The following is a 14,023-nucleotide window of genomic DNA, read 5'->3' on the forward strand; positions in this document are numbered from 1 at the left end:
CTCTAGGTGGTCTCTCCTTGTGGTTTTTCTAACAGAGTGACCTCTAAGTACCTGGAGTTCTCACATCATAGCTCCGGGATTCCAAGGCGCATTTCCCAGGCAGAAGCTATGTTAGCTGTTATGACCCAGTCTCAGAAAGTCACAGAGCAGCACTTCTCCTGCCTACTATTTATCAAGGCGGTCACAGTGGTTTTCCTTGGCTCAGGGGGAGTAGAAATAGACTCCGTCATTTGATGGTGTGTTGACCGGAACATGTGGGCATGCAACATATTGTTATAGCCTTAAAAAAATTTTTTTTAAGATTTTATTTATTTATTTGACAGGCAGAGATCACAAGCAGGCAGAGAGACAGGCAGAGAGACAGGCAGAGAGAGAGAGAGGTAGAAGCAGGCTCCCAGCTGAGCAAAGAGCCTGATTTGGGGCTCAATCCCAAGACCCTGGGATCATGACTTGGGCCAAAGGCAGAGGTTTTAACCCACTGAGCCACCCAGGCACCCTAAAAAAAATTTTTTTTTAAGATGTATTTATTTGAGAGACCGCATACGTGTGAGTGGGGGGAGGGGCAGAGGGAGAGGAAGAGAGAATCTCAAGCAGATGCCCTGCTGAGCACGGAGCCCCCCGTGGGGCTTGATCTTACAACCCCAAGATCATGACCCAAGCCAAAACCAAGAGTCAGAGGCTTAACCAACTGCGCCACCCAGGCGTCCCTTAAACGAAACTTTTTTAAAGTGTGGTAAAATACACATAACAGAATTTACCATTGTAACCATTTGTGAATGGTTGGTTCAGTGGCACTCATTACATTCACACTACTGCACTACCAATCTCCCAAACTCTTCATCTTGCAAAACTGACATTCCGTGCCAGTGAAACACTAACTTCCCATTCTTCCTCCCCCGACCCTGGCAACCACCATTCTACTTTCTGTCTCTATTAACTTGATTATCCTAAAGATCCCCTACAAGTGGAATCGTACAATAGTTAACTTTTCATATCTGGCTTATTTCACTTAGCATAATGTCCTCAAGGTTCATCCATGTTGTAGCATGTGTCCGAATTTCCTTCCTCTATAGGCTGAAGACTATTCCACTGTATGGATGGACCACCTGATGCAGCCACACTGGAGGAGGACAGAGACCATCAGACTCAGTTATAGCATATTGGGATGAGTACTGTAATCAGAACACTACGGGATGCTACAAGGGCACAGAGGAGAGGGAAACATTTCCTGGAAGACACGATAGTTTTTAGGTACGCCGACATTGTGAATTCTGCCTTTTAGGCCGAGCAAACAGGAAACACAGGGGCCCTGGGGTCAAGAGTGAGCAGGGTGTTTCGGAAATCTGTGGACAGAGGGCAGGGCAGGTCTACCTGATTCAGGTTGAGCTGAAGGGGATGCTCTTCACAAAGATGACAATGGCGCCTTCTAGAATGGTACCGTGCACGACATGCTCATCCATCCTCGGCAGTCCTGTGAAAGAACAAGCAGGGAAGAAAGCAGGGAGATGAAGGTCCCAGCAACTGGGTTGCCAGAGCTCAGATCAAGGAGAATCTTCTATAGTCTTCTACAACCTGAGGGTTGGAGGACTTATTCTGGAAATAATGAGCAACCATCAACAGATTTTTAATGGGGACGAAGAGGAACCAAAATCAGAATTTACTATTACTAGTAGAAGTAAAGGTGCCATCACACTCTGGGGGATGGACCTCTTCCGGTTCTCTCTTTTTCTCTCTATTGATTATATCTGATTCACCAACAATTACCTGGAAGCCTCAGAAAGCTTGGCCCTCAGGTCAGATAAAAACAGGTCCATTTTCCTCCTGAGCCCGGCATTCAGAACTTCCACCCACCAGCTCTAAGCCTCCATGGTATTTACATTCTAGTCATGGGAGAAGGACTACATGTAAGCAAAGGAATAACTGGGGTGATTACAGATGGAGATAAGTGCTATGGGGAAAATAAAACCAGATGATCTGGTGGAGACTGCCTGGGTGGGAATAGGTGATCAGGGAAGGGCTTTCAAAGGAGGGGCTTTCGGGGTGTGTGACCTCTGTGACAAGTAGACAGCAGCTATGTGAATCTGAGGGGGAAATTTTGCAGGGAGGGAAACCAGTAAATGTGAAGCCCCTGGAATGAAAACAAGGGTGGTATTTTCAAAAAAAAATATCAAGGTCAGTGTGGCTGAAGTAGATGTATGAAAAAGGGTAAGTAGGGGACGGGTTGGGGAATTAGCAGGAGCCTTGTAGGCTAGGCATATTAGACAGAATGACTAGGAAGCCATTGGAGGGTGTGAGGTTGGGAAGTGACATTATAGCCAATGCTTCTCAGACATCACTTAAAATGTTCTCAGCCACCCCTGTGCACTGGGCCCTTGGCTAGTTTGTCTGCTTTGACTACAGTGGTGACCGGCTCTGTATGAGCTCTGTGATTAATGTCACATAGACATGGTCCACCATCACCTCCCCTCATGCCTCCTTCATGTGCCTCTCACTTCCCCTGGGAATTTCACCCTCCTTGAAAAGGGGGCATGTATACAGCTTATACATGTGCAACCCCAAAGGGCAGGGAGTTGATATCTTATGGGGAGTTAATGTCTCCTGACTCACAGAAGACAGGAGTTGGTAGATTCTTACCCCTACCTTCCCTTGGAGAGGTGGTCTTGGGGTATAGTCCTTACAGAGCTTCTTGGAAGCCAGTCCATTAGCTTAAGCAATCAGTGTCACTTGATTCAAAAAAGTAGCCAGGTCAACACCACACCCTCCATTGGCTTGCCATCCTTCCCTGCCTCACTTCCTCCATTCCTCACTCCAGCTCCCTGGGATTGGATATCCTAATATTCCCTATAAACTTTACCATTTAAGTTTTACCACCAACTTTTTTTTTACTAGGGAGCTAAGACAGACATATGCAGATTTGCCCTTTAGAAAGGTCACTCTGGCTTCTGTGTGGGTGGTTGGTTATGCAGGGACAAGGGCAGAAATTATGAGAGACATGTTAAGAAGCTCTTGTAGTTGTCCAGGCAAAAGATGATGGTTCCTGAGAGGAGTGGATGGTAGTGGAGATGGAGTGGATAGACTCATGGTGTATCTTGGAGGCAGAGCTGACAAGAACAGCTAATGGATGAGATGTGGCACAAGAGAGAAATCAAGACCGACTCCTAGGTTTTGGCTTGGGCAACTAACCAATGATGGTGCTTTTTACCAAACACTGGAAAAGGAACAGGTTTGGAATACTTTCTTTGTTCACCGATATTTTAATTAAATATTTTTATTTATTTAAGAGAGAGAACAAGCAGGAGGGAGGGGCAGACAGAGAGAGAAACAGATTCCCCGTGGAGCAGGGAGCCTGATGCAGGTCTCAATCCCAGGACCCTAGGATCATGACCTGAGCCGAAAGCAGACTCCTAACAAACTGAGTCACCCAGGTGGCCCTGTTCTCCAAATGTTTTGAAAGCCTCTACTATGTGCTAGTGAAGAGGTCTAGAATACGCCAGTGTCAAAGGATTACTTTGAGTTAAAGATATTTGAAAGTCCACAGCTGCACTAGAAGACTTTTTCTAAACTCCCCCCTTCCTAAAAGCAATACCTCCCCAAATAATTCAACTGCCATAAATACCCTCCTGGGAATTTCACAACCAGGAAAGATTGACTCTTATCACTGAAGAGAGAAGTCTGCATAAGTCAGCATCTGGATAAGAAATCACTTCAACAGGGATTGTCATAGAACTATCATATTTCCCATCTATTTTTCTATGTTCCCATTTGTTTTTCCTAAAAGTCATTTGTTCTCCCAGAAGTACCCTTCTGCCTCTCTCCATCTTCTATTAAGGTGGTATATAAAAATTCTAACCATGTGAAGTCATGTTTCTTTGTAAACTCCTGAGCATAGCTTTCTATTTAAATCTGGTTTTCTCCTCTTGCTAATCTGTTTCTTTTTGTCAGTTTAATTTGCAGGCCCCTAATGACAAAACTTAAGAGGTTAGAGGAAAATGCCCCCCCCCCAACAATAGGCAGTTTTAAGTATAGTGGACACGGAGTTGAGAGGCCCAGTCTCTGTCACAAGGGTCTCGCCAATGACAATACCATGGATCTGTGTACAAGGGGCCATGAAAATACCATGATTTATGTCAAATGTTGTCTCTGGGGAGGAGAGGAATCAGGGAGGGAGTCCTGGAAAAACCTAAGAGGGGTTCTAAAGGATGAGATGAAGTTAGCCAGAAAAAGGAGCAGGAAAAATGTGATTAAGGTAGCAAATGCAAATATGTAGCAATGTGAGAAGTGTTAGCCCATGGAGTTAAGAATGTGTGGGTAGAAAAGAAAGGAAAGGGGGAAAAATGAAAGAATGATCTCAGAGGCAGAGAGGCTAGCCGCTGAAGGAAATTCCCCAAACCATTTGCATATTTCATTGTTTTGTGCTTTTGCACATGGGGTAGTCTCATCCTGGAACATTCTCCCCCATCTCCGCTCCCACCTCCTGACAAAGCTCTACTCTTCTTTCAAGGTCTTAATACCTGGCTCTCCCCTCTTTGCTGGGTCCCTTCCCCACCTCCCCCCACCTCCTGCCCAAGGGTGTGTAGTTCACTGCACCTCACTGCTGCTCAGCTCCAGGATGCCATGAGTTGGGCATGTCCTTGACCTTCCTTTTCCCTGCCAGGCTGTGAACTCCTTAAAGCTTGGATTCCCTCTTTCAGCTCAGAGCCCAGCCTGAGGCTTGGAGAATGCAGAATCTGCTCAATAATTTTCTGAAACGCCCTTGAAATGTGACATAAGTTTGAAACCATTGAGGAGACACCACCCACACTGCCCCGGAAGAAAACCAGTCTACGCGGTCAGAGTCATCAAAGATGGTCTCAGAATGCTTCCCATCAGCCTCGGCCCAGAGACATGAGAGATTCTCTCCACTGGGTCCAACTGCTCCTTAGGTTTTGCGTCACAGAGTCGGTGCCAGCTGCTGGGCTCAGGCCAGTGGTGTAGGCAGTTACCCACACAGACCCACCAGACCAAGACCACCAACCATTTTCACACAGCACAAGAAATGGTATTCATTGAAAGGCTTGATACGTTCTGCCAACGCAGACCAGGGCTGGCCCCGGACCAATGGCTGCAGGGAGAAGGCAAAAGTTTCCATGTCTCTTTCTCTGCTGTTAGTCCCTCTTGCACATATGGGATTTATTCTCTACAGGTTTCAATGTTACATTGAAACTAAACTCAAATGGCCAAAATATTTCATTGAACAATATACAACAAAGATAAAAGCCACCTGCACTGGGGGAGGCACTGACAGCCAGCTCTGAATTGCTCTAGTGTTTGGAACTTCCTGAATGGAATTCTCAAGTGCTTTCTGAACAATTTGAAGAGCTCATCTGTCCAGGGTTGATTAGGACTGTCCCAAACTGGGGTCACCATACTTCAATCAAACAAAAAATGGAGGAAAACAAGATTTCCTGGAAAGACAGAAACAAAACAAAGTTATAACTGCGCCCAGTGGATTCAAATAACATGGAATTTCCGTATTCTTGTACAGAATCCAGTAGATAAACATATATGTGTGTGTGTGTGTGTATATACACACACACACACACACACACACACATATATATACACACACACATGTATACACACAAACACATATAATTTCCCACTTATTCTACTACAGAATCCCAGCCTAAGATCATGACTCCCCTAAAAAAAATAGTAATGTAATAGAGAGATTTTTATGGTCATCCTTACGACTGACCTCATAAAATAATCTGAGTTATATACATGCATGTACACACATAGGCCAGATTCTCAACTTACGTAATTCTGTGGGAATTCACAGAGTTATATTGGTTGAGAATTTGGCTTCAGCTACCCTTATTATAGAAATTCCCATCAACTAGCCAGAGATGAGGCTACACACACGTTGCCACAAAGCTTCACAGGCTGAGAATCTGGCCGACAGAGCACAGAATAATGTCCATCCAAACATCGGCTTGGATTTTATCTGGTCTTGCTTTCCAGAGAAGCTTGCATGATGGAATGAGCAAATGCCTTTGGCCTCTGGAGTTCTATGAATCAGTGTGACCCAGGATGGGAAGCCCCAGGCTGTCTGTCCAACGTGGAGGCACGCAGTCCCTCCCCACCTCAGTCTCCCGGCCTGTGAACTGGGTGGGACCGTTACCTGCCTCTCCCCCTCCTTCTGGGCATCCTCTGCTATTTATGAAAGTACAGTTTGCAAACTACAACTCCCCCAGAAATAGGCATTAAGAGCTCAGTCTGGCGTTGGTTGTCAGAGAAAATGCATTTATTTGCTAAGTTAGCAAGTGCCAACACCACTAATTGAATTTGTGCCAAAACATGCATTTTTAAATATGTTGTTCTGTTCCATTCATTATTTAGAGAACGTCACCTAAGGGCAGTGCACGCTACAAGCCAAAAATCTCATCCTGCATTTTGTCAGAAACCCATTGCAGGGAAGAGGAGAAGGGAGAGGGAGGGGAAACAATAAAATGAGATTTTTGGAAAAAGCTAAAAAAACCTTGTCTGTTGTGTTTTGTCTGGACCAGCAATGCCCACAGGGTGATTTGATAATAATCTCCAAATGCAAGGGGACTGGAGACCAGCTGCTCTCTCTCTTGCCACTCAGGGCAGAAGAAGAACCAAACCTCTACAACAGCATAAAAGATTTAGGCTAGTTGGAAGGGAAAATTTCTTTAGTGGAGAATGTTACCTAGGAAAAGCAAGAGCAGGGCAAAACCTTGAGATGACAGAAGTGTATCACACATCCCAGAAGGTCTAAGGGTAACAAGTCAGTTCAATGTTTGCTCAACCCTGAGACAGCAGACAGCCCTAGAAGTCATTGTCACCCCAGGGAATTGTCTTGGTCCGGAACTGTTTGTCATTACAATTAGGAGCATGAATTCTGGTGTGAGAAGCCTTGCTTTGAATGCCACACTTGGGCAAATTACTTGACCTCACCATGCCTGTTGAAGCATTCGTAAAATGGAGCTAATCACTCATTCGACACTGGTACCACACCAGGCATTGTTCTAGAAGATGGAGATATGGCAGTGAATACAATAGACAAAAACCGTGCTGGTTCTAATGGGGGAGGTGGATTGATTATAATAATAAAGAGTAAAGCAATAAAATATACAGCCTGTCAGATGGCAGTTAACTGCTGTGGACAAAAATTAGGCAGGGGAGAGCATGGGGAAGGGGGTAGGGAAGCTTCGATTTTAAGTAGGGTGTTGGGGAAAGGTCACATACTGAAATGGCATCTTCTGGGGAAAGATTTGAAAGAAATGAAGGACTGAGCTAAGAGGATGTGATGGCTTCAGTGGTAGTCTACCCACTCCACCAGCCCCCCCCAACAGGTTATGCCCATTTCCTAATTGCTGGGACCTGTGAATGTGACATTACTTAGGGGGAATAAAGGTCTTTGTGGATGTGATTAAGTTAAAGATCTTGAGATGAGATCATCCTAGATTATCCAGGTGAGGCCTAAATCCAATGACAGTTGTCCTTATAACAGGGACACAAGGAGATCACAAACACAGACACAGAGAAGGCCACATTAAGGTGGAGGCAGAGATTGGAAGGATGCAGTCATAACCCAAGAAAGGCCTGGAGCCCCCAGAATCCGGAAGAAGAAAGGAAGGGTTCTCTCCTAGAGACTTCAGAAGGAGCATGGCCCTAGTGAAACCTGGGATTTCAGATTTCTGGCTTCCAGAACTATGAGAGAATATATTTCTTTTGTTTTAAGCCACCAAGCTTGCAGTGTTTTCATGGCAGCCCCAGGAGACTAAGATGGAGGGTATCTAAGGGAAGAGTGGTTAAGCAGAGGGAACAGCAGGTGCAAAGGCTCTGAGGCAGGTCTCTTGACTGTCTGCTTGGGAAAGAGCAAGGAGGCGCGCATCTCTGTAGTAGAGGGAGTGATGGGGCTCTGGGCAGCTGAAGCCGACTTTGAAGGCGTTAAGAGCTGAAGGCTCTCTGCGGAGCACAAGTCCTTCCTGGAAAAGGCAGTGGGTGGTACATCTCCAGGCCCTACAGAAGCCGTGAGTCTGGCGTGAATGTCATTGCAAAACACTGATGGCTTGGACCAGGTTGGTGGGAGTGGAAGTAATGAGATTCTGAATTTGTTCTCCATGGATAAGAAAACTGGATTTATGAGACATTGGATATGGGGTATAAGAGAAAGAGGGAAGTCAAGAATGGCTCTGAGCATTTTGGCCTGAACAACTAGAAAAATGGAGCTGCCATCAGCTGACATGGGCAAGCCTGTGTGGGGGACAGGTTTGGGGGGGTATGTCAGGAGTTTGGTTTAGGACAGGTTAGGTTTAACATACTTAGTAAACACCCAAGTGCAGATATCAGATAGATATATGACTGACAGGGACAGATCTGATCTGGAGAAGTATTCGGAAGAATTTTTAAATGTATTTTTTTTTAACTTACAGCAAAATCTTTCCTTTTTGTTGTCCAATTTTATGAGTTTTGAAAAAAATGCATAGTCATATTGCCACAGTCACAATCAAGATAGGGAACTATTCTATCATCTTAAAAAATTCCCTCATGCCACGCCTTCGTAATCGAACCCATCCATCATCCCCAGCCTCTTGGCAACCACTGACCTGTTCTCTGTCCCTAGAGCTTTGTCTCTTCCAGAAAGTCATATAAATGAAATCATATAGTATGTAGCATTTTGGATCTGGTTTCTTTGGCTTAGCATAATGCGTTTGAATTCATCCATGTTTTGTTTATCCACAGTTCATTCCTTTCATTGCTGAGTAGTATTCTACTCTATAGATGTACCATTGTTTGTTCACCCACTGACCCACTGAAGACATCTGGGTTGAGTGAGCAATTACGATAAAGCTGGTATACACATGAACCTTTTTAGGTGTGAACAAAAGTTTTCAGTTTTCTTGGGCATATTATGAGGAACAGGACTCCCGGATCATAGAGTAAGTGTACGTTTAACTTGATAAGAAACTGACCGACTGTTTTTCAAAGCAGCTCCACCATTTTGTGTTTCTACCAGCAGTATCAGATTTGAAATCTTTCTTTTTTTTTTTTAAAGATTTTATTCATCTACCTGACAGAGAGAGAGATCACAAGCAGGCAGAGAGGCAGGCAGAGAGAGAGAGAGAGGAGGGGAAGCAGGCTCCCCGCTGAGCAGAGAGCCTGATGCGGGGCTCCATCCCAGGACCCCGGGACCATGACCTGAGCCAAAGGCAGAGGTTTAACCCACTGAGCCACCCAGGCGCCCCCAGATTTGAAATGTTTTTAAAATTTATTTTTAACCATTCTAGTAGGTGTGCAGTAGTGTCTTATTGTGGTTTTCATTGGCCTTTCCCTGATGATTAATGATGAATTTCTTTTCATGTACTTATTTTCTACCCAAACATCTTCTTTAGTGAGATGTCCACTAAAATCTTGGCCCATTCTTAATTGGGCTGTTTGTTTTCATATTGTTGAGCATGGCAAATTCTTTATATAGTCTGCTTACAAGTCCTTCATCAGATACGTGATTCATAAATGTGTTTTCCAAGTCTGTGGTATCTTTTTATTCTCTTAAAAGTGTTTTTGGCAAAGCAAAAGTTTTAAATTTTTGATTAAGTCCAGTTCATCACTTTTTTCTTTTATAGATCATGATTTTGGTTTCATATCCAAGAACCTACTGCCCAAGTCAAGGTCTCAAAAATATTCTCCTTTATCTTCTTTTTAGTCTTGTGAGTTTATGTTTTACATTAGGTCTGAACCATTTGCAGTTAATTTTTGCATAAAACTTAAGGCATAGTCATACGTTTTTTTTCTACATTGAGTATCCAATTGTTCTAGCACCATTTGTTTGTGGTTTTTTTTAAGATTTTATTTATTTATTTGAGATAGAGAGATAGCATGAACATGAGGGGTGTGGGGGCAGAGGGAGAGGGAGAAGCAGACTCCCCACTGAGCAAGGAACCCAAAGTGGGGCTTGATCCCAGGACCCTGAGATCATGACCTGAGATGAAAACAGATGCTTAACCAACTGAGCCACCTAGGTGCCCCATCTAGCACCATTTATTGAAGCTCTGTTCATTTAGCACCATTTGTTGAAGCTATGTTCATATTTTTCAATCTTTAACTTTTTCCATTTTAATATTTTCCCCTGGTTCTTAAGACTGGATAATTTCTAATTATCTGTTCAAGCTCACTCATCTCCATTCTGCTGTCAAACTTTCATTCAGTGATTTTTAAATTTTTTTAATTTAAGATACCATATTTTTCAGTCCTAAAATTTCAACTTGGTTCCTTTCTTCTTCTTCTTTTTTTTTTTAATAGTTCTTGTTTTTCTCTTGAGCATTTCTATCTTTCCATTCATTACAAGAATGTTCATCTTCAGTTTATGGAACATGGTTATGATAGCTACTTTCAAGTCTTTGTTAATTCCAACATCTGGATCATTGCAGTGTTGGCATCTGTTTATTGTCCTTTCCCTTGAGAACTGGTCAGATTTTCCTGGTTCTTTGTAGGTTGAAAAATTTTTGATCACATTCTAGGCATATTGATATTATGTTATGAGACTAGGTTCTGTTAAAATCCTCCTGAAAGTGAAATGTCAATAGATTTTATTGTTGTTGTTGTTTTAAGCAGGAAATCAATACAGTTAGGTTAAGACCACAAGTTTTGTCCCACTTTCTGTGGGAAGTGGTTCCAATATCATTTTAGGATTCAATGTCATTGTCTTTATAAATTGTGTATCAGTTCATACACAGAACTAGAGGGATTCCCTTTTTCCAACTTCCTTCTCTCTAGGATTTTCTCTGGCTCCCAACTTCCCCTTTTCCCAATTCCTTTGACCAGAAAATTGGATTCTTCTCAGACTTTTAGCCCTCCCTTGCCCCATTACACTGTCACTGTCACACAGTTCTGTATCACTGGAACCACCCTCAGGGTGAAGAGCAAGAAAAAAAAAATAATGGGAATTCCTCCCACATTCTTCACACACAGGGATCATTCTTCCTGGTTCCAGTAGCCATGGAGATAAAGTTCAGGTGCCTAAAACACCACCAACATAGTCACAACAGCAGTGAAGATCTGCAACTGGGGCTGACCTCAGGACAAAGCCAGGAGAGAAAAAAGAGTTAAAAATGAGGATTCCCCCATAGTCTCTGACTCTCAGTTGTCCCTTTTCCCAGTTCTCTGACCAGAAAGCGTAGGATTTTTACTGGAGCTTTGGATACCAACCCCCAGTTCAATGTTCTGTGACTCAAGCCCCCAGGCCATCTTTACATCAAGTCAGGAAGTACAAGAGAAAAAAAGAATTAGGAATCTCACTGGTACTGGTTGCTCTCCAAGTTTTGACTAACCTTTCCTGCCCGCCAGCTACTATTTAGTTTTTAGACTCCTCAGGTAGTTTCTTTCTGTATTTCGTCCAGAATTTTCAGTTGTAATTAATGGGAGAGATGGACTAACTGAGCTTACTCCATCTTGGCTGGCCCTGGAAGTTCTGGGAATTTTATTCATGTGTACATGCATGTGTGTGTAAATGCATGATATTTATGATATTGAAACAATTATTCAGATTAAATGGGGTCACCAAAGGAATGGGTTTAGATAGAAAAGATGTCCAAGAACTGAGGCCTGGGCACTCCAATCAAAGGTCAGGGAAATGAGGAAGAATGAAAAGGAATAACCAGAAAGAAGATGAAAACTCAAAAAGCCAAGTGTCCTAGATCCCAAGAAGAGAGTTGCAAGGAGGAGGGAGTGATCCACTAGGTCAAATACTGCCAATAAGTAATATGAAGACTGAGAATTTGCCTTTGGATAGTTCTGATGGTTGTGAGGGGAATTAAGTGAGATGCTGAGTTGAACAGCTAAGTGAGTGTCCAAGAAGTAGAAAACATTCTGAGTGTCCTTCATGCCTGCCTTTGCCATTTTGTTTCTTCACCTGGTATTCTCTCCTCTGCTCATCCATGTTGGGAACCAACTTGCCTCCCACCTGCTCTCTGAAACCTTTCCTGGATATAGTACTCTAAATCTCAGGGAGCTCCCTCTACTCCACAGCCCTGACTCCCCTGGCCTGTGCTGCAAAGCTACAGAAGGCAATGTGGTATGGTGACGCTTGCCTAGATTCCAGAGTGAGACAGGCTCCACTTCAATTCCAGCTCTACCATTTGCTAGCTGGGTGAACTTAGGGAAGTGCCGGGGAGAGAAAAATTTATCTACCTTTCAAGATTCTTCTGGTTGGTCAAAGACATGAGACAGACTAACAGGAGAAAATAAAATTTAAATTATATAACATTTAAATTACATAAAAATAAAATTACATGGACGTCTGGGTGGCTCAATGGGTTAAAGCCTCTGCCTTCGGCTGAGGTCATGATCTCAGGGTCCTGGGATCGAGCCCCACATCGGGCTCTCTGCTCAGCGGGGAGCCTGCTTTCCCCCCTCCCCCGCCTACTTGTGAACTTTGTCAAATAAATAAAATCTTAAAAAAAATAAAAAATAAATAAAATTACATACAAGGGCTCCATAAGAATATGATGCTCACAGGCAGTCAGGCAATTGAGGCTTATATGTCATCTGGACCTAAGGAGGAAGAGGTAGGGGTCTAAGACAAGGAAGGAGGGAAGGAAGGAAGGAAGGAAGGAAGGAAGAAGGAAGGAAGGGATGGAAACATTTCACAGGAAAATGAAAAAGAGTAACTGTTTGGTAAGCAAATGTTTGCTGAGCTGTCCAGGAAAAACAGAACACAGAGAGGAATTTTAACAAACCACACCTAATTCATATTATACTGTAGTTATCTGTGGTGATAGCTCTCTCTCTGGAACAGGAAAGGCAAAAAAGAAAAACTTCTTGAGTCTTTGGTTTCTTTTTTTTTAAGATTTTTTTTAAGATTTTTTAAAGATTTTTATTTATTTGACAGAGAGAGAGAGATTACAAGTAGGCAGAGAGGCAGGCGGGGGGGGGGGCAGGATATACGGGGCTTGATCCCAGGACCCCGAGATCATGACCTGAGCCAAAGGCAGAGGCTTAACCCACTGAGCCACCCAGGTGCCCTGAGTCTTTGGTTTCTTAAAAAAAAAAAAAAAAAAAGTCAGCCTAAGTAGAGGAGAGGTTGGTGGGGGGCAGAATGGGTGAAAGAGGTGACAGGGAGGGCACTTGTGATGAGCACAGGGTGATGCATGGAAGTGTCGAATCACTCTACTGTACACCTGAAACTAATCTAGCACTGTATATTAACTATACTGGAATTAAACTTAAAAAAAGAATCATTCTAAAATAATCCACATGCCAAAGAGACCTATTTTGGGGTGGTCAATTTGGCTTCACTGCAGAAGCTACTTCACTTCTCCAAGCCTCCATTTCCTCATCTTTGAAACCAGAATAACACAACTACCTCGTCTACATTGCTGTGAGGAATAACTAGATCATATATATCATATATATATGTATGTATCATATATATATGATATATATATAACACGTTTGGGTTAAGCAGACCGTGGTTTTTTGTCCCCTTTCCTGCTGCACAGCTTAGCATCCTATCACAGGTGCGAGTGTTGCCTTACCCATCACTTTACATGCTTCTTGAGGGTAGGGGTTATGCCTCAGTGCGCCTTTCTATTCCCTAAGGCATTGAACTGGTTAATGGGTTCCATAATCATTCAATTATCATTGAAGTACCTTCCAACCCAGAGTGTGAATTATAACCTGTCATAAAGAAACAATGAATTTGAAGGACAAAATTCCTTCTTACTTAATCTTCCTCTCACTTAGAGAAAACCACACTCCATGTTAAATTATCCCTTGAAGACACCACCCTGTGTTTCTCCGGATCACAAATGATGACTTGCTAGTTTACTCCTGTCTTGATCCCATTTTCTGAAAGCTGTGCCACAGTAGTTCTTTTTATTTTTTTTAAAGATTTTATTTATTTATTTGACAGACAGAGATCACAAGTAGGCAGAGAGGCAAGCAGAGGGAATGGAGGAAGCAGGCTCCCTGCTGAGCAGAGAGCCCGATGCGGGGCTCGATCCCAGGACCCTGGGAT

The 14,023-nt window shown here is 43.3% G+C and overlaps 1 protein-coding gene across 1 annotated transcript in view; it reads left to right on the forward strand.

Moving 5' to 3' along the window:
• TOMM20 (translocase of outer mitochondrial membrane 20) overlaps nt 1-14,023 on the forward strand; it is a 37,380-nt gene that overhangs the window by 172 nt on the left and 23,185 nt on the right. Inside the window, 1 exon segment of the mRNA XM_032842515.1 lies at nt 1,283-1,434. Coding sequence (XP_032698406.1) covers nt 1,283-1,434 — 152 coding nt within the window.

The sequence above is a fragment of the Lontra canadensis genome, unplaced genomic scaffold, assembly GCF_010015895.1.
Source record: "Lontra canadensis isolate GAN:19392208 unplaced genomic scaffold, GSC_riverotter_1.0 scaffold131, whole genome shotgun sequence".
NCBI classification, from domain to species: domain Eukaryota; kingdom Metazoa; phylum Chordata; class Mammalia; order Carnivora; family Mustelidae; genus Lontra; species Lontra canadensis.